The sequence below is a fragment of the Artemia sp. Qi Xiang Cuo genome, chromosome 13 (assembly GCF_049724085.1).
Source record: "Artemia sp. Qi Xiang Cuo chromosome 13, ASM4972408v1, whole genome shotgun sequence".
NCBI classification, from domain to species: domain Eukaryota; kingdom Metazoa; phylum Arthropoda; class Branchiopoda; order Anostraca; family Artemiidae; genus Artemia; species Artemia sp. Qi Xiang Cuo.
This window is the reverse complement of record NC_142806.1, coordinates 20,198,592-20,218,211: the sequence shown is the minus strand read 5'-3', so window position 1 is coordinate 20,218,211 and position 19,620 is coordinate 20,198,592. Positions and strand designations below refer to the sequence as shown.

The window sequence follows — 19,620 nt, the reverse complement described above, 5'->3', positions numbered from 1 at the left end:
ATGCATCGACGACTTTATAACCATCTGACTACTTACGTTTTTCTTAGTGATACCCAGTTTGGATTCAGGAAACACCACTCTGCAATACATGCAGTCCAGCACCTAACAGATTTCATCAATGGTGCTCTCGAAAAAAGAGTATTGTTACTTTCAGTATTTATAGACTTTGGAAAGGATTTTGACAAGGTGGTTCATAAAATGCTGTTAAATAGGCTAAGCCGTTTAGGGATCCAAGGGGTTATTCTGAAATGGTTTGAATCTTATCTTAACCAGCGTATTATTCGAGTCTCTATTAAAAATTCTATTTCAAAAACTTTTATCGTTAATTCCGGTGTGCCTCAGGGTTCAATGCTTGGCCCACTTCTTTATCTAATTTACGTTGATACCATGCGTTTTTATATATCAGATGCACTTATAACGTCTTTTGCTGATGACATGGTGTTTAAGATTACAGCTACTTGTCTGAACCAGTTAATTGGGAAGACAAATAAGGCCCTCGCTCAATTGATAAGTTTTACAAATTCTAGTTAATTGGTAGTGAATATTTCAGAAACAAATTTCGTGACATTTTGTAGAAATGGAGTTTCATGTGTTTTAGATAATAAAATTGTTTTTAACGGTGAATTTTTAAAGCATGTAAATAGTGTTAAATATTTGGGCTTTAGTCTTGATTTTAATTTAAGTTGGAAATCACATTGTGATCTTGTGGCAGTTAAGATTTCAAGAGGGTTGGGTATGATAAGAAGACTGAAAAATCAACTACCGTCAAATGTTTTACTTTTACTTTATCACTCTATTGTTAGCCCTTATTTATCATATGGTTGCATGCTATGGACTAGTAGTTTTATTTCAAGTTTTAGAAAGGTCCAAATTTTACAGAATAAAATAGTTCGTATTTTAGGTAATTACATTCAGTATGAAAATAGCACGTTGAATTGCTTTACAAGTTTGAAAATTTTAAATATTTATCAGTTACGGGATTACCAGTTAGCAATTTTTATTTATCAATGTTTGAATAAGTGTTCACCGGAGGTATTTTGGGAAATTTGTAAAGCTAACTCATCTTATCACTGTTATGAGACTAGAAATATGAATGACCTTGCATCGGAGCTCCGGAATACTCAACGTGCTGCATTTCTGCCTCGTTTTGCGGGACCAGGGGTGTGGAATTCCCTCCCGGATGCTATTAGACAAGTTGATAATGTAGGCCAGCTCAAGAGTAGATTGAAGCGTTACCTTTTGGGTTATAATCTGAATGATTAGATTTTTGAATTTGATTAATGTTTGGTATGAAAATTGTTTGGACAGATAATGGTCGCATTTTCGCGAAATTACCCAGCCAAAGCGCACGGAGTAGGCTCTATAGCCTAGCTGATACTTATTGATTTTGTCATAGTTGATTTAGTTAGATGTTTTTTTTTTTTTTTTTTTTTTTTTTTTTTTTCGAGTGGATGTTTTAATGATGATATGTGATATTTCTAACTTGCGATTTCTAGAGTGTAATCCTTTTAGAGTAGGAGATGTTCTTTATGTTGATTCAGTTCAAGTGCTGATTTTTCCCCGTAAAGAGATAGTTTTTATGTGGATGTAGAGCTTTATAATAATGGATTTGCAGCCATCGTAAACAAACCTTCGGGTTTTTATAGATGGCCGCTGTAAATTTGTTTGTATTTTTTTATGTTAAATAAATTAATTTGAATTTGAATTTGAAATTTGACTGATAAAGTGTGTATGGGATTGACTTATGTATAGGCGTTTGGAGCGTCTGAAATATTTATATGTGGTAAACTTGCATTCTAGGCTACTACTCATTTTATAAATTTTAATAATTTCATTGTCATATAAAACAAAAGATTAGAATACCAATGATGAAGGTCGAAGTTAGTTCGACCTCCAATTCCAACCACCGTCTGTTGCCAACTACCCATAGCAATTTTCGGCAATTCACTAATTACCAAAACTAGGTGCCTATATAATCAATTTTGGATACTGTGCCTTAAAACAGACGGACTTCTCTGCTGAGAAGCAGCTTCTCTGCTGCTCTCTTCTCTGTAGTTAGCTTCTTTTTCTCTAAATAGAATCTTACCTTTAATTTTCATTAATTTTCTTAATTATCTTTCCTAAATTCTTACTGTAGGTGTTATCAAAGCGTTGATGTGGAAAAAAATGAAGAACATAAATTTGCACACAATGGTTTAAAAACGGACCTCTTCTTTGTTGCTCTTAGCATGCCTCTCCCCTCTCTGATTCTCTTCTCCAGAAGAATCTTGTTGCTAGTTTTTCTTAGTTTCCTTAATTATCGTTTTTCTTAATTCTGACTCTATTAGTGTCATCAAACCGTTGGTGTGAAAAAAAGTGATATACATAAATTTAGGCACAAATTTAAAAACATTCCTTGTTTTGTGTTGCTCTCATTTATGCTTTTTTTCTGTTTAGCAAGCCCGCCCTTTTCCTCCCAAAAGAGACTTATTATTAATATTCCTCATTGTCTTTATCATTTTTTCTTTAATTATGACTCAGTTGGTGTATAAACTCTTGATGATAGTTATTGGTAAATAAAAACTCCCTTGTCCCCATAGTAAGGGAGTCTTTAGGAAATTACGGAACTGTGGGACCCAATAAATAAATTTTGTTTATATATAGCCTTACATATAACATATAATATAATTTATAACAAATAAACATATAATATATAATATAAACATAAAATATTAGCATATATAAAAATTAATATATAAACATAGGTCACAAGTGAAAATTTATTTGTATTAGAAAATGTATATAATTTTATAATTTGTATAATATGTCAACATCGAAAAAATGAGGATTTTCTTAACGAAAAATCATGTTACGAATTATGTTATTGACATGCGTTTTAATGGGACAAGCGTTCAAGCGTTTTAACCCTTTCAATAAGTCGTTTTATATTGGCAAACAAATCAAAGATCTCGTCTGACTGCGAGACAGAAGTCACGCCAAAGTCGGAAAACTTTACTGCTACCACAAATAATTCAACACCCCCCCCTCAAAAAAAATGAAAAATTTGCTAAAACCGAAAGGATATCTGAAAGAAATCAAAATGTTAAAGGAGTAAATTCACGCCAGGAAACTAAAACCTTAATTCATTTTTATTATGGATTGTTTAACATAGACTATATAATTCCAAATATGCTTGCATGTAAGAAAAAATGCGGAGGAGGGGGGTCATTTGGCCGAATTCAACCCCTCTCCCTATCTGCAAGTATGACACAAACTAAATTGTTCTTTCAGATATATATGCGGCGTTGCAAGATAAGGTTATGATTGGTAAATATGAAGATTTTATGGTTCGACGTGTGTTGCTTTCTGATCCAGACGCTAGGTGGTGCCCAGCACCTGACTGTGGGTGAGTTTTTATATGACTTTATTAAATTTTTCTGTTTCGCCGTTTTTGTAATTAAGCGTTATAATGTGTTATAACGCCGTTAATTGCTTTAATTAAAAGCGTTATAATGTGTTCAATGCCGTTCAATGTGTTCAATAAATAGCTCTTATGAAAGTACTAAAAAAAACATTAGCGTTAAGAGCGAGGTATTGACTAGGGGGCGAACCCAATCATATACGTAATAATTTTGTTCGTTTTAAGTTTTGATGTTGCTCCTTACTTTCAGTTGAAAAACTTGTTTATCTTTATTTAATTTCTAATTGTTTTTTAAATAATGCTGGGAAATCCGGCGCCCCCTTCATAGAAATGTCCCTTCCCCATGGAAGGATCCTTCCACGTATGGAAGGATCCTTCCAGCTCAGGAGCACCACTTGGGATGGTTGAGAATTCTGCCTGGAAGAATAATCAGGCTTGCCTTCAAGCTTCCAACACAATGACATATCAAATCCACTTTTGGAGAAGGAACATAAACGTGTTGAAGATATTTTGAAGAAAATATCGCAGGTTCTAAATTCGCCAGAGTTCAGTTCGACAGATGGATCAACATCCGTAAGGATTTTTTTATATTCGTATTTTTTCGCCGAATTTTCTTGCATAAGCTGTTAGAAAACAAATAACACTGAGAAGCGCTATTATTGGTTCAATTCCTCCTCTAATGAATTGATATTTTACAGTGGCTTCGAGTATTTGATAATCAGTTTTCTTTATCCCATAATATTTGCAGTTTTTCAAAAATAGTTCGTCTGGCTGGTTATTTTGTTGCTTATTTTCAACGTAGAGTTGCCGTATGTAGCAAAAACATTGTATATATTGTGATTTTTTTACTTTCGTCCTTCTATTGGTAAACTCATGTATCTGCTGTATCTTTGCTAGATGGGTTTAGTAGATGACTTTCTGGGATAGTTCATAGTGGTGAGTCATTTGAAAGCTTGGTGATAAAGTCTTGTATTGAAAACCCTATCGTAGACCTCCCCTACTTTGAAGACTTTTATCAGAGGACTATAGTAAAGCCCATACGGCTCCAATGTTTTATTATTATTATTATTTATTATTATTTTTTTTTCCAGAGGCACTTAATATGGAAGGGGTCGTCATAGAAGCTTCAAAGGGGGCTCATTCAATTGGAAATCCAGGGTTCTAGTGCCCTTTTTAATAGTCGAAAATGATCGGAGGGCAACTAGCCCCCCCCCCCACGCCCATCATTCCCCCAAACACATCCAAACAAAATTTTTTGGTAGCCATTTTGTTCAGCGTAGTTGATTCCCAGATAAAAAATATATTTTTGAGGAGGATACTCCCCCACAACCCTCAGGGCAAGGGTTTTAAGTTATGCCCTGGGGGCATGTAAGGTTATTATAGAAGACGTTGTCGTAGAAACTTCAAAACAGGCTCATTCGATTGGAAATTCAAAGGGCTAGTGCACTTTTTAATAGTCGAAAATGATTGGAGGGCAACTAACACCCCCCCCCACGCCCATTATTCTCCCAAACACATCCAATAAAAGTTTTGAGATGGCCATGTTGCTCACCGTAGTTGATTTCCAGATAGAAATTATATTTTTGAGGAGGTCCCCCACAACCCTCAGGGCAAGGGTTTTAAGTTATGCCCTGAGGGCATATAAGGTTTTCATAGAAGGCGTTGTCGTAGAAACTTCAAAACAGGCTCATTCGATAGGAAATTAAAGAGCTAGTGCCCTTTTTAGTAGTCGAAAGTGATTGGAGTGTAACTAGCCCCCCTCACCCCCCCCCCCACACGCCCATCATTTCCCCAAACACATCAAATACAAATTTTCAGATAGCCATTTTGTTCAGCGTAGTTGATTTCCAGATATAAAATATATTATTGAGGAGGACACTCCTCCGAAACCCTCAGGGCAAGGGTTTTAAGTTATGCCCTGGGGGCATATAAGGTTTTTATAGAAGGCGTTGTCGTAGAAACTTCAAAACATGCTCATTCGATTGGAAATTAAAGGGCTAGCGTCCTTTTTAGTAGTCGAAAATAATTGGAGGGCAACTAGCCCCCCCACGCCCATCATTCCCCCAAACACATCCAATCAAAATTTTGAGATAGCCATTTTGTTCATCGTAGTTGATTTCCGGATATAAAATTTATTTTTGAGGAGGACACTCCACCACAACCCTCAGGACAAGGGTTTTAAGTTATGCCCTGGGGGCATATAAGGTTTTTATAGAAGGTGTTGTCGTAGAAACTTCAAAACAGGCTCATTCGATTGGAAATTAAAGGGCCAATTCCCTTTTTTAATAGTCGAAAGTGATTGGAGTGTAACTAGCCCTCTCCCCCTCCCCCCCCACGCCGATCATTTCCCCAAACACATCCAATCAAAATTTTGAGATACCAATTTTGTTCAGCATAGTTGATTTCCAGATAGAAAATATGTTTTTGAGGAGGACACTCCCCCAGAACCTTCAGGGTAAGGGTTTTAAGTTATGCCTTGGGGGCATATAAGGTTTTTATAGGATGTGTTGTAGTAGAAACTTCAAAAAAGACTCATTCGATTAGAAATTCAAAGGGATAGTGCCCTTCTTAATAGTCGAAAGTTATTGGAGGGCAACTAGCACCCCCAACCCCCCACCCCGACCATCATTCCCCCAAACATATCGAATCAAAATTTTGAGATAGCCATTTCGTTCAGCGTAGTTGATTTCCAGATATGAAATGTGTTTTTGAGGAGGAAAGTCCCCCACAACCCTCAGGTAAAGGGTTTTAAGTTATGCCCTGGGGGAATATTAGGTTTTAGTAGAAGGCGCTGTCGTAGGATCTTCAAAACAGAATCAATCAATTGGAAATTAAAGGGCTAGTGCCTCTTTTAATAGTCGAAAGTGTTTGGAGTGCAACTAACCCTCCCCCCCCCCACGCCCATCATTTCCCCAAACACATCAAATAAAAATTTTCAGATAGCCATTTTGTTCAGCATAGTTGATTTCCAGATAGAAAATATATTTTCGAGGAGGACACTCCCCCGAAACCCTCAGAGCAAGGGTTTTAAGTTATGCCCTGGGGGAATATAAGGTTTTTATAGAAGTTGTTGTCGTAGAAACTTCAAAACAGGCTCATTCGATTGGACATTAAAAGGGCTAATGCCCTCTTTAGTAGTCGAAAGTGATTGAAGTGCAACTAGCCCCCCACGCCCATCATTTCCCTTAACGCATCCAATCAAAATTTAAAGAAAGCCGGTTTTTTTAAAATAGTTGATTTTCTGATAGAAAACATATTTTTGAGGAGGACACTTCCCCACAGACCTCAGGTTGAGGGTTTTAAGTTACGCCCTGAGGGCATATAAGGTTTTTATAGAAGTTGTTGTAGAAACTTCAAAAAAGGCTCATTCTATTGGAACTTAAAGACCTAGTCCCCTTTTTAATAGTCGAAAGTGATTGGAGTGTAACTAGCCCCCTCCCCCCCCAAGCCCATTATTTCCCCAAACACATCAAATACAAATTTTCAGATAGCTATTTTGTTAAGCGTAGTTTATTTCCATATAGAAAACACATTTTTGAGGAGAATACTCCCCCGAAGCCCTCAGAGCAAGGGTTTTAAGTTGTGCCCTGGGGGCAGATAAGGTTTTTATAGAAGGAGTTGTCGTAGAAACTTCAAAATAGGCTCATTCGATTCGAAATTAAAGGGCTAGTGTCCTTTTTAATAGTCGAAAGTGATTAGAGTGTAGCTAGCCCCCCTCCCACCCCCATCATTTCCCCAAACACATCAAATCAAAATTTTGAGATAGTCATTTTGTTCAGCATAAATGATTTCCTGATAGAAAATATGTTTTTGAGGAGGACACTCCCCCGAAACCCTCAGGGCAAGGGTTTTAAGTTATGCCCTGGGGGCATATAAGGTTTTTATAGAAGGCGTTGTCGTAGAAACTTCAAAACAGGCTCATTCGATTGGAAATTAAAGGGCTTGTGTCCTTTTTAGTATTCGAAAATGATTGGAGGGCAACTACCCCCCCCCCCCCCCACGCCCATTATTCCCCAAAACACATCCAATCAAAATTTTGAGATAGCCATTTTGTTCAGCGTAGTTGATTTCCAGATATAAAATATATTTTTGAGGAGGATACTCCCCCATAACCCTCAGGGCGAGGGTTTTAAGTTATGCCCTGGGGGCATATCAGGTTTTTATAGAAGGCGTTGTCATAGAAACTTCAAAACCGGATCATTCAATAGGAAATTAAAGAGCTAGTGCCCTTTTTAATAGTCGAAAGTGATTGGAGTGTAACTAGCCCCCCTCCCCCCCCCCACGCCGATCATTTCCCCAAACACATCCAATAAAAATTTTGATATAGCACTTTTGTTCAGCATAGTTGATTTCCAGATAGAAAATATATTTTTGAGGAGGACACTCCCCCGAAACCCTCAGGGCAAGGGTTTTAAGTTATGCCCTGGGGGCATGTAAGGTTTTTATAGAAGGTGTTGTCGTAGAAACTTCAAAACAGGCTCATTCGTTTGGAAATTAAAGGGCTAGTGTTCTTTTTAGTATTCGAAAATGATTGAAGGGCAACTAGCCCCCCCCCCCGACCATCAGTCCCCCAAACCCCTCGAATCAAAACTTTGAGATACCCATGATGTTCAGCGGATTTGTTTTCCAAACACAAAATATAATTTTTAGGAGGAAACTCCCCCACAACCTTAAGGGCAAGGGTTTTAAGTTATGCCCTGGGGGCATATAAGGTTTTTATAGAAGGCGTTGTCATTGAAACTTCAAAACAGGCTCATTCGATTGGAAATTAAACAGCTAGTGCCCTTTTTAATAGTCAAAAGTGATTGGAGTGTAACTAGCCTCCCCCCACGCCCATCATTTCCCCAAACAAATCCAATCAAAATTTTCAGATAGCTATTTTGTTCAGCGTAGTTGATTTCCAGATAGAAAATATATTTTTGAGGAGGATACTCCCCCACAACCCTCAGGACAACGGTTTTAAGTTATTCCCTGGGGGCATATAAGGTTTTTATAGAAGGCGTTGTTGTAGAAACTTCAAAACAGGCTCATTCGATTGGAAATCAAAGAGCTAGTGCCCTTTTTAATAGTCGAAGGTGAATGGAGCGTAACTAGCCCCCTCCCCCCCACCCCACGCCCATCATTTCCCCAAACACATCAAATCAAAATTTCCAGATAGCCATTTTGTTCAGCGTGGTTGATTTCCAGATAGAAAATATATTTTTGAGGAGAACACTCCCCCAAAACCCTCAGGGCAAGGGTTTTAAGTTATTCCCTGGGGGCATATAAGGTTTCTATAGAAGGCGTTGTTGTAGAAACTTCAAAACAGGCTCATTCGATTGGAAATTAAAGGGCTAGTGCCCTTTTTAATAGTCGAAAGTGACTGGAGCGTAACTAGCCCCCCCCCCCCCCCCGCTTATCATTCCCCCAAACACATCCAATCAAAATTTTGAGATAGCCATTTTGTTCAGCGTAGTTGTTTTCAGATAGAAAATATATTTTCGAGGAGGACACTCCCCCGAAACCCTCAGGGCAAGGGTTTTAAGTTATGCCCTGTGGGAATATAAGGTTTTTATAGAAGGTATTGTCGTAGAAACTTCAAAACAGACTCATTCGATTGGAAATTAAAGGGCTAGTGTCCTTTTTAGTAGTCGAAAATAATTGGATGGCAACTATTCCCCCCACGCCCATCATTCCCCCAAACACATCCAATCAAAATTTTGAGATAGCCATTTTGTTCGGCGTAGTTGATTTCCAGATAGAAAATATATTTTTGAGGAGGATACTCCCCCACAACCCTCAGAGAAAGGGTTTTAAGTTATGCCCTGAGGGCATATAAGGTTTTTATAGAAGGCGTTCTCGTAGAAACTTCAAAACAGGCTCATTAAATTGGAAATTAAAGAGCTAGTGCCCTTTTTAATAGTCGAAAGTGATTGGAGTGTACCTAGCCCCCCCCCCCACACGTCCATCATTTCCCCAAACACATCAAATACAAATTTTCAGATAGCCATTTTGATCAGCGTAGTTGATTTCCAGATAGAAAATATATTATTGAGGAGGACACTCCCCGAAAACCCTCAGGGCAAGGGTTTTAAGTTATTCCCTGGGGACATGTAAGGTTTTTATAGAAGGCGTTGTCGTAGAAACTTCAAAACAGGCTCATTCAAGTGGAAATTCAAAGAGCTTGTGCCCTTGTTAACAGTCGAAAGTGATTGGAGAGTAACTAGCCCCCTCCCCCCCCCACGCCCATCATTTCCCCAAACACATCAAATCAAAATTTTCAGATAGCCATTTTGTTCATCATAAATGATTTCCAGATAGAAAATATATTTTTGAGGAGGACACTCCCCTGAAACCCTCAGGGCAAGGGTTTTAAGTTATGCCCTGGGGGCGTATAAGGTTTTTATAGAGGGCGTTGTCGTAGAAACTTCAAAACAGGCTCATTCGATTGGAAATTAAAGGGCTAGTGTCCTTTTTAGTATTCGAAAATGATCGGAGGGCAACTAGCCCCCCTCCCCACGCCCATCATTCCCCAAAACACATCCAATCAAAAATTTGAGATAGCCATTTTGTTCAGCGTAGTTGATTTCCGGATATAAAATATATTTTTGAGGAGGATATTCCCCCACAACCCTCAGGGCAAGGGTTTTAAGTTATGCCCTGGGGGAATATAAGGCTTTTATAGAAGGCGTTGTCGTACAAACTTCAAAACAGGCTCATTCGATTGGAAATTAAAGGGCTAGTGCCCTTTTTAATAGTCGAAAGTGATTGGAGTTTAACTAGCCCCCCTCCCCCCCCCCCACGCCGATCATTTCCCCAAACACATCCAATCAAAATTTTGAGTTAGCCATTTTTTCAGCGTAGTAGATTCCAAGATAGAAAATATGTTTTTGAGGAGGACACTCCCTCAAAATTCTCAGGGCAAGGGTTTTAAGTTGTACCCTGGGGCCATATAAGGTTTTTATAGAAGGCGTTGTCGTAGAAACTTCAAAAAAGGCTCATTGGATTGTAAATCAAAGGGCTAGTGCCCTTTTTAGTATTCGAAAATGATTGGAGGGCAACTAGCCCCCCCTCCACGCCCATCATTCCCCCAAACACATCCAATCAAAATTTTGAGATTTTGTTCAGCGTAGTGGATTTCCAGATATAAAATACATGTTTGAGGAGGATATTCCCCCACAACCCTCAGGGCAAGGGTTTTAAGTTATGCCCTGGGGGCATATAAGGTTTTTATAGAAGGTGTTGTCGTAGAAAATTCAAAACAGGCTTAGTCGAATGGAAATTAAATAGCTAGTGCCCTTTTTACTAGTCGAAAGTGATTGGAGGTTAACTAGCCGCCCCCCCCGCGCCCCTCATTCCCCCCAACACATCCAATGAAAATTTTCAGATAGCCATTTTGTTCAGCGTAGTTGTTTTCAGATAGAAAATATATTTTTGAGGAGGATACTCCCCCACAACCCTCAGGACAAGGGTTTTAAGTTATGCCCTGGGAAATATAAGGTTTTTATAGAAGGCGTTGTCGTAGAAACTTCAAAACATGCTCATTCGATTGGACATTAAAGGGCTAGTGCCGTTTTTAATAGTCGAAAGTGATTGGAGTGTAACTAGCCCCCTCCCCCCCCCCCACGCGGATCATTTTCCCAAACACATCCAATCAAAATTTTGAGATAGCCATTTTGTTCAGCGTAGTTGATTTCCAGATAGAAAATATGTTTTTGAGGAGGACACTCCTCCACAACCTTTAGGGCAAGGGTTTTAAGATATTACCTAGGGGCAAATAAGGTTTTTATAGAAGGCGTTGTCGTAGAAACTTCAAAAAAGGCTCATTCGATTAGAAATTCAAAGGGATACTGCCCTTTTTAATAGTCGAAAGTTATTGGAGGGCAACTAGACACCCCCACCCCGCCCATCATTCCCCCAAACATATCCAATCAAAATTTTGAGATAGCCATTTCGTTCAGCATAGTGGATATCCAGATAGAAAATTTATTTTTGAGGAGGACAATCTCCCACAACCCTCAGAGCAAGGGTTTTAAGTTATGCTCTGGGGGCATATAAGGTTTTTAATGAAAGCGGTGTCGTAAAAACTTCAAAAAAGGCTCATTCGATTGAAAATTCAAAGGGCTAGTGCCCTTTTTAATAGTCGAAAGTGATTTGAGGGCAACTAGCCCCCCTCTCACGCCCACCTTTTCCCCAAACACATCCAATCAAAATTTTTAGACAGCCATTTTATTAAACGTAGTTTTAAGTTCTGGAAATTAGGTCTTTGAGAAAGACAACTCCCCCACAGCCCTCAGGGCAAGTGTTGTAATTTAAGGATTCTCCGAATCCTTCCCATTATTTCTTATGGAAGGGATGCTCGTATAAATTTTGGAGAGGTCTCATTTGACTGAAAATTGAAAGTTCTTGTTCACTTTTCAAGATTCAAAAGAGATTGGAGGGTGAATATCCCCCCACCCCTCCTCCACGCCCTAAATGCATCAGATAAAAATTTTGAGATAGACAAATGGTCTAAACCCCCTTATTGGAGCTATTTTTTCAATCCATTCATTGTTGTCAATCGCTGTCCACAAGTTATGCAAGCTGTCTATTGTTCATATATAAAGTTTGTATCAAAGAGGTAATCGTACAGACTTTGAAAAAAGCCTCATTCGATTTAAACTGAAAGTTCTAGATCCGTTTTTTAAAGTCAAGAATAATCGGACAGTAAGCATCCCCCATGCCAAAAAAACTTTAAACTTTTTGCAATCAAAAAAGAACAAAAATTAATTAAAAAAAAAATTTCCTAAAAATATTTTTTTAAAAGAAATGTAAAGGCCATTTTAAAATTAACATCAGTATATACAAATAACTGAAAAATTTAAAAATCAACACGACTAGAAAATACTATTAAAGAATAAATGAAACCCAAAACGAACAGAAATTAAATAAATAATCATAGCAAAAAACATACAACAATTAATAATATAAATGAATAAATAGATCTTAAAGCGAGTAATGCTTGGATTGAATATGAAAATCAAGCTTTATACGAAAACAAATATTTTGCTGTTAAAGTATAAATGAAACTTAAAACGAACAGAAATTAAATAACAATCAATGCGAACAAACATACAATATATATATTAATGTACATGAATGAATAAACCTTAAAACGAGTGAAACTTAAACTGAATATGCAAATCAAGTTTGAATCGAATAAAAGTAACTACGAACAAGAGTTTGGGTATCGCCTCACTGCAGAAGCCTAAAACCTACTGCGTCATTGGTGCTTTACTGAAAACGAATTATATTACAGTTAAAGAAGGGGGCAGTATCCAAATTTTGCTTGTAGTGAAACTATATTTGTCTTGACCAATCTTGAAAAGAACTAATAAATTAAACTGAATATTTGATGCATAATGATATTAACTTCTAAAAGCTCATCACTTCAAAATTTTACTGTAATTTTAATATTTATTTTCAATATTAAGTACAAAAGAAAACATTTTTAATATAATTCGTTTTTTAATTAATATGTGTTTTTTTTAATTAATATGATTTAATGTTCATTGGACTAAAAGTAAGGACTGGGATAACTTAGGCAGTCAAAGCCAACTTTACATTATTTAAATATGTTTACAAAATATAAATGCAAACATTGAAAATCTTTTGCGATTAAACTTCTTATATTTGATCAGCTCCTTTGCCTTGTAAAAAAATAAATCTTTCAGAAGCTAATCTGACCAAGTGCCGAGTTTTGAATTAATTGTGGTTTTAGTATCAGAAGTACTTAAATTTTTGTGAAGGATATTTCCCTAATTAAAAATTGGTAGAAAATACCGTTGAAAAGCTTTTTGGTGATTGAATAAACATAATTTTTCATCTGGCAATTCAACTAAGTCCACGCTAAATGAAGTCCGTGTTTGAATATGCTGAGTGAATTTAAGTCATCCAGTGATTTTTGGAAAACTTAAATTACACACCCTTTTATAAGATAGGTGATAAGAGTGAGTGTGGTAATTATAGAAGCATTAGCTTTATGCTGTAAGAAGCAAAGTATTTGGTATGTTGCTACCTATTAGACTAAGATATGCTATAGATAAAGTTTTAAGAGAAGAACAGTGTTGTTTTAGGAAGGAGTGGAGATGTGTTGACCAGATTTTCACGCTTAGATTAATAATTGAGAACTGTCTAAATGATCAAATCTCAAAAATCCTCGCAAAACGGCTACGAAGTATGTTGAAGTAATACAGAGATTGTGACGTCCATCAGCATATATCTTGTTCCAATTGTTTCTGTTCCTCCAATCGTACAGATTGAAAATTTATGTATGATTCTATGTTAGACAAGGTGCAAGATGCCGATCTTTTTTCAATTAGTTAAAAAAGGCACTAGAATTTTTTATTTCCGTTTGAATGTGCCCTCTTGCGACATTCTAGGACCACTGGGTCGATATGATCACCCCTGGGAAAAACAAAAACAAACGAATAAACACGCATCCGTGATCTTTCTTCTGGCAAAAAATACCAAATTCCACATTTTTGCAGATAGGAGCTTGAAACCTATACAGTAGGGTTTTCTGATACACTGAATCTGATGGTGTGATTTTTATTCAGGTTCTATGACTTATAGGTGGGGTTTCATCTTTTTTTTAAATTAAGGCAAATTTTCTTAGGCTCGTAACTTTTGAAGGGTAAGACTAAACTTGATGACACTTGTATATTTAAAATCAGCATAAAAATCCCTTTCTTTTTATATATCAATTAGTACCAAAATTTCGAGTTTCGGTTACTATTGAATTGGGTCGTCTCTTACTTACAGTTTGTTACCACGAACTGTTTGAAAGGTCAGGAGGAGTATTTGAGGGGTGAAAGGCATTTTACATTTGTTAAGTTTTATTTTTATAGATAATTTATTTTTATAGGTTTGCTGTTATAGCATCTGGTTGCGCAGGTTGTCCAAATTTGAAATGCGAAAGACCCGGTTGTGACACAGAATTTTGTTATCATTGTAAAGCAGAGTGGCATCCTGACAAAACCTGTGACGCTGCCAGAAGTGGCCGCAAATCCAGAAGAAGCAATTCCTCATTTGATAATCAGATTTTTGACAGTAGGAATTTATTCTTAGTTTTATTAATTAGTTTTTTTTATGCTATTAGTTTTTTTGTGCTATAAGTATTTTGTGTTGATATTAGTATTAGCTATTTAGTTTTTGCTTATATTAGTTTTACTTAGTTATAGTTATATATAGTTTTGTTTAATATTAGTTTTATTTAAGAAATTCCGCGGCTACATTTTTAGTGTATAAAATAAACAAAAGAAGGTTAAAAAAGAAAAACATTGCCAGTTTTAAAAATGAAGGTCCACGATTTCAATACAGCTGTACTAGCTCCTTCAACCCATTCTGCTCAGTGACTCACTTCATACTCCCTCCCATGTGGATCCTACTCCTTTTGTCCAAAAGTACACTAGATACCTCGAGATACCTCGAGAAGTCGTAATTCCAGTTATTTCTGGATGAAGAGTTCCGATCCTCGAAAAGAAGAGAACACACGATTTTTCAACATTAATTACAAGTCGATTTGCGTCCATCCATTTTTAAGTTTCCTCCAAGATGACTTGTAGTTTACTCTGGAGTGCTGCCGTGCCAGTATCACAGGAGGCCATTGTAATGTCATCCGCGAGTGCCACTAGTTCATCAGTCACTGTCATCATTGGAAGTGTCTTCACCACAGCATAGTTTGTAGCACATTCAAGCTCAAAATTTTGATCTACTCTGAAGTTAATCACGATATCGATCAATTGATCTTCTCCTATGTAAATGCGTCAATTGTTAAGGCAAAACTGGAACCATTCCAGTAACTGTCCTCTAACTCCGATGTATGTATTTTAATTATCTAGTAGAATTTTCTGATTCATACTGTCAAACACTTTTTTAATGTCAAGCAAGATAGCAGTTGGCACTAGTCTCAGGTCAAGTGGTTTGTTCACAAATAAGCTCAGTGACCCCAGCGCACCTTCTGTTGAATGTCTTGGTCTGAATCCGAATTGTCGTTGATTCAGAAATCCCTTCACTTCGAGAAAAGAGTAAAGTTGGTTCTTCAAAGGCTTTTCAAAGACTTTGGAAAACACTGAGAGAATTGAGATGTGTCGAAAGTAGGATGGGTTATCTTGAGGGCTTTCTTTATGGAGTGGGACAATTAGTGCTTTCTTCAGGAGGGATGGAAATAACCCCGTCTGTAAAGAGGTATATCAAGTGATTTAACGGTTTCAACACGGATGGAAACACTGCTTTAAACACTTTTGTATGAATGTGGTCGAAACCAGATGCAGATTTACCTTTCAAAGTTTTAATTATCATTGAGACCTCCATGGAAGTTACGGGAAGGATTGCCATTGACTTGACACACGCTGGGCCCAGGAAATCCTTGTAGGATTTCCGTGGGATTGTTGCAGTCTTCGCTGTTTTCTCTCCAATACTGCTGAAAAAGGTACAAAGTGTTTTTGCAACTTCCGATCGTTTGGTCAGGGTTTTCCCATCAACAGTAATTTTTGTTGATAGTTCAGGTTTCTGGTCGTTGGGTTGCAACACTGTACTGATGGTCTTCCACACTTTCCTTCCATCCATATTACTTTCAAATAGTTTTTTTATTAAGTAGTCTTTTTTGGCTTATCTTAAATTGACTGTAGAAACTTCTTGTAAGATTCATAGATTTACAGGCTAGCTATACTCTGCCCGTTACGGTATTGGGTCCATAGATTTTGCTTGTTGTTGATGCATCTTAGTAAACTTTCAGTAAATCACGAGTTTATTGCTGCATTTTTTCTACCACGCTTAACTGGCTTTTCTTTAAAACAATGCTTCTTGTATAGAGTTGTAAATATATTATGGAATTCTCCGAAACCTTCATTCAGATTTTTTTTTTCCATAACACTATCCCATTTCGTTTTCTCCAGTTCATCATTTAGTGACCTTAGATTTTCTTCACCTAGGTTAAAAATCGGCACATTGTCTCTAATTTTCGAAAATGACCTTGGTGCCTTTGATTTCTGGAAAACGGTGCAGAGGAGAAATGATCCGACATATCACTGACGGTGACTGAGCTGAGAGTGGAGATAAATCCGAGAAAATATTGTCTATTAAAGATTGAGCATGTTGAGTCAATCTTGTTAGAATAGTGATTGACGGATAGATGGTAGATCAAGATATGAGCGTGAGAAGGTCTTTGGCGTTATTAGTAAGAGGACGGCCCAGGTTGATATTAAAATCGCCCATAATGATCACATCGTGATTCTGTTTTTCTAGCTGCTGGAGTGTTGCCGATAATCCATTCATAAAAGAAGAAACAGAACCCGATTGGGATCGGTAAATTTCTCCAATGATAACCTTTCTTTGCGAAGGGAGAGACATTTCGATAAAAAGGGATTCAAAAACACCCTCTATGTTCATAGTCAGTCTGCTATTTACATAAACTGGATATTCTCTTTGTATAGATTGCCAATCCTCCTCGTCTAGTATCTTTTCTATGCGTAAAATTTGAAGTGTATCAAGGGATATCCAAAAGGCAATCGGTTTTACTGGTAAGGAACGTTTCGCATAGCCCAATAACATCAGGCTGAATTTGCCGGCACATGGTCATTATATCTGTCAGTGATGAACATAATCCTTGACAGCTAAGCTGAATTATATTGGCCGAGTCGTATATTTTGTTGCTTAAAGGGGGTACTAGGAGTTCATACTTTTTCTAGAATGAACCTACTTTAAAGACATATGGCAATAAGCCTGAAGCATAGACAAGTAAGAATTAAACACAAACCCTTACAGTGGTGTCACCTTACGGAAATGCAGAGGGGGGGGGGGGGGGGGAATGTAATTTTCAAAATAAAAATCTTTTTTCATTTTTTTTTCAATTTTTTAAATTATGATAAAAAAAATCATTGTCTGTGAAAAAAAGGTATTTTTAAAAATCTAGGGAGGGGGTCTGGAGATGTGTGCTTCTAGTTTTATGAAGTTAGGTATTCTGTGGCTAGATTGTTTAAGTCTATGCAATAAACAAAAAAGGGATCATTACCAGTCTTGAACATAAAGCTGCACAATACCAACACAGTTGTACTAATTCCTCCAACCAACTCTGCTCAGGGGTTCACTCTACCTCCCTCGTATGAGGCTTCCACTCCTTGTAAATTAATATAACGTCTTTCCACCTTGTTGATGGCCTTGGCGGTTGTTTAACCGAACTGGATTACCCGAATGGCCTTTTCTTTAAAAATATAACCGATGAGTAATATTTTCAGGATTTTTTTGTGTTTTGTTGCATGTTATCTCTTCACCATAAGAAAATTGCGAGTTCATGTCTTGGCTGCAACAATTGAATAAGCGGTATGCTGCGCACAATAAATTTCACTGGAGAGAAAGCAACTTAAAAATAGTTTTGTAGTTTGTCCATAGTTATTGACTAAAAAAACACAAAAAAATATGTCCATAGTTTTTAACTAAAAAAGTTAAAAAGTTAAAATTAACTAAAAAAGTTAAACACTAAAATATGTCCATAGTTTTTAACAATGCCCATAGTTTTTAACTAAAAAAGCTTTCGTGGTAAGAGAAACACGCAGGAAAGCTCACAGTTCCAAATGTCCCCGAACTCGAGGACATTTGTAGGCGAGGAATATCTAGGTGTTTTGAAAAAAGAAAAAAAACTTTCAATTGTCTTGAAACCAAAATAGGGTACGGGAACGTGGATTAGAACAATCATTAGTGCATATTTCATTTAACACGGTGGGCTGTCAATACCTCTTTTACAAATAGCGTCAGATTAACGCGTTTGAGTTGTTGCTGCCTGTCTTTAAATGGCCCTACTAAAATTAACTGATCAGTTGTTGATAGCTTACTAAGGAGTATATTCCAATAATTATATTGACACTAATCTTAAAGCATTTGGAAAGTGGACTTAATTGATTTGGCACTTGAGGTGATTAATTGAAATCCCTCCCATTGGGGTTTTGAATGAATGGGTGGTTTATTTCAAAACGACTACTAAAAGGCTCAAACGGCCGATTTTACTTTCTTGTCAAATAAATATAAAGATTAAGAATAACAGAGAACATTTATATTAAAGGCTGTCATAACTGTACACTCATAAGTCTAATATTCGGCCAAATAATTTTACTCTAAAAATGTATTGCTTATAACACGAAGAAGGATAAAAAAAAAATAAAAAGAGGAAAGAAGAAAAAGGAAAGTAAAAGGAGGAAAGGGAAAGAAGAAAAAATATAGACGACTGGTTATTGCTCACTGCCTGCTTGTATTGTACTACTCGACAAATGAAGATATAAGAGATACTCTGTATATGTCATTGATAGACACAACAGGGCGAAGAACAAGATATCGTATCCTTGTGCGTTGACGGTGATCTCGGAGGTTGGGTTGGGAATGTGAGGTGGAAAAAAAGACACCAGACACCTGAGGATCAGCACGAGCCTTAAGCCTAAACCTTCTGTACAAACCTTCCTCTTAGCTAGAGTAAAAATAACGTCAATAAGAGCCTTTTTTATGTTTAATCTTTGCACACACAAAGAACCGAAAGGCTGGAAACAATTAAAAGTACAATACAAATGAATAATCTGAATAGAGATGGCAAAATACGTTTAAGAATTTGGAAATCAAGTTATGGAATTCCAGCAGTTTCAAGAATATATGGGGATAGGAGTCTATCGGGACTCCTATCCCGATATCGGGATGCCGGCTCTTTTTTAATGTGCTACATGAAAATCTGATCTTGTTATCACATCCGGGGATTCCTCAAATTAGGCTTCACCGCTACGAAATGTTACTTAGCTATTTTGGGGATTTCTTTGGAGACTGGTCAGGTGAGAAACCTTAAGCATGGTCGGGTGTAGGGAGGCGTGTTCATTAACTTCAGACTCAGAAAATGTAAAGCCGTGAGGTGTTCAAGGACACTGTATGGAACAAATTCAGCCACTATAAATGTGTCACTAGGTTGTAATGCCATTCTAATGCCATTAAATAGATAGATAGATAGATTTTGTTTCATACAAATATAAACAAACACAAATAATTAAATAGAGAAAATTAAAAAGAAAATTACCTGGTTTTAAAATAATTAGATGATAAATAGTGAATACACAGGGACCTAAGTCTCAAAAATGAAGCTTTCATTTTCTTCTTGTTTCTTGGGAGCCATGCTCCTCCCTGATGGCGCGCCTGGATGAATTCAGAGTTGTTGTAATAGACCAGAATCT

General features: G+C 37.0%; 1 protein-coding gene across 1 annotated transcript in view; it reads left to right on the top strand.

Moving 5' to 3' along the window:
• The window catches only part of LOC148945058 (E3 ubiquitin-protein ligase RNF19A-like), an 86,621-nt gene that overhangs the window by 45,818 nt on the left and 21,183 nt on the right, over positions 1-19,620 (top strand). The window contains exons 5-6 of the mRNA XM_089099207.1: positions 3,271-3,385; positions 14,286-14,470. Of these exons, the coding sequence (XP_088955333.1) occupies positions 3,271-3,385; positions 14,286-14,470 (300 nt within the window). The remainder of the gene's footprint in view (positions 1-3,270; positions 3,386-14,285; positions 14,471-19,620) is intronic.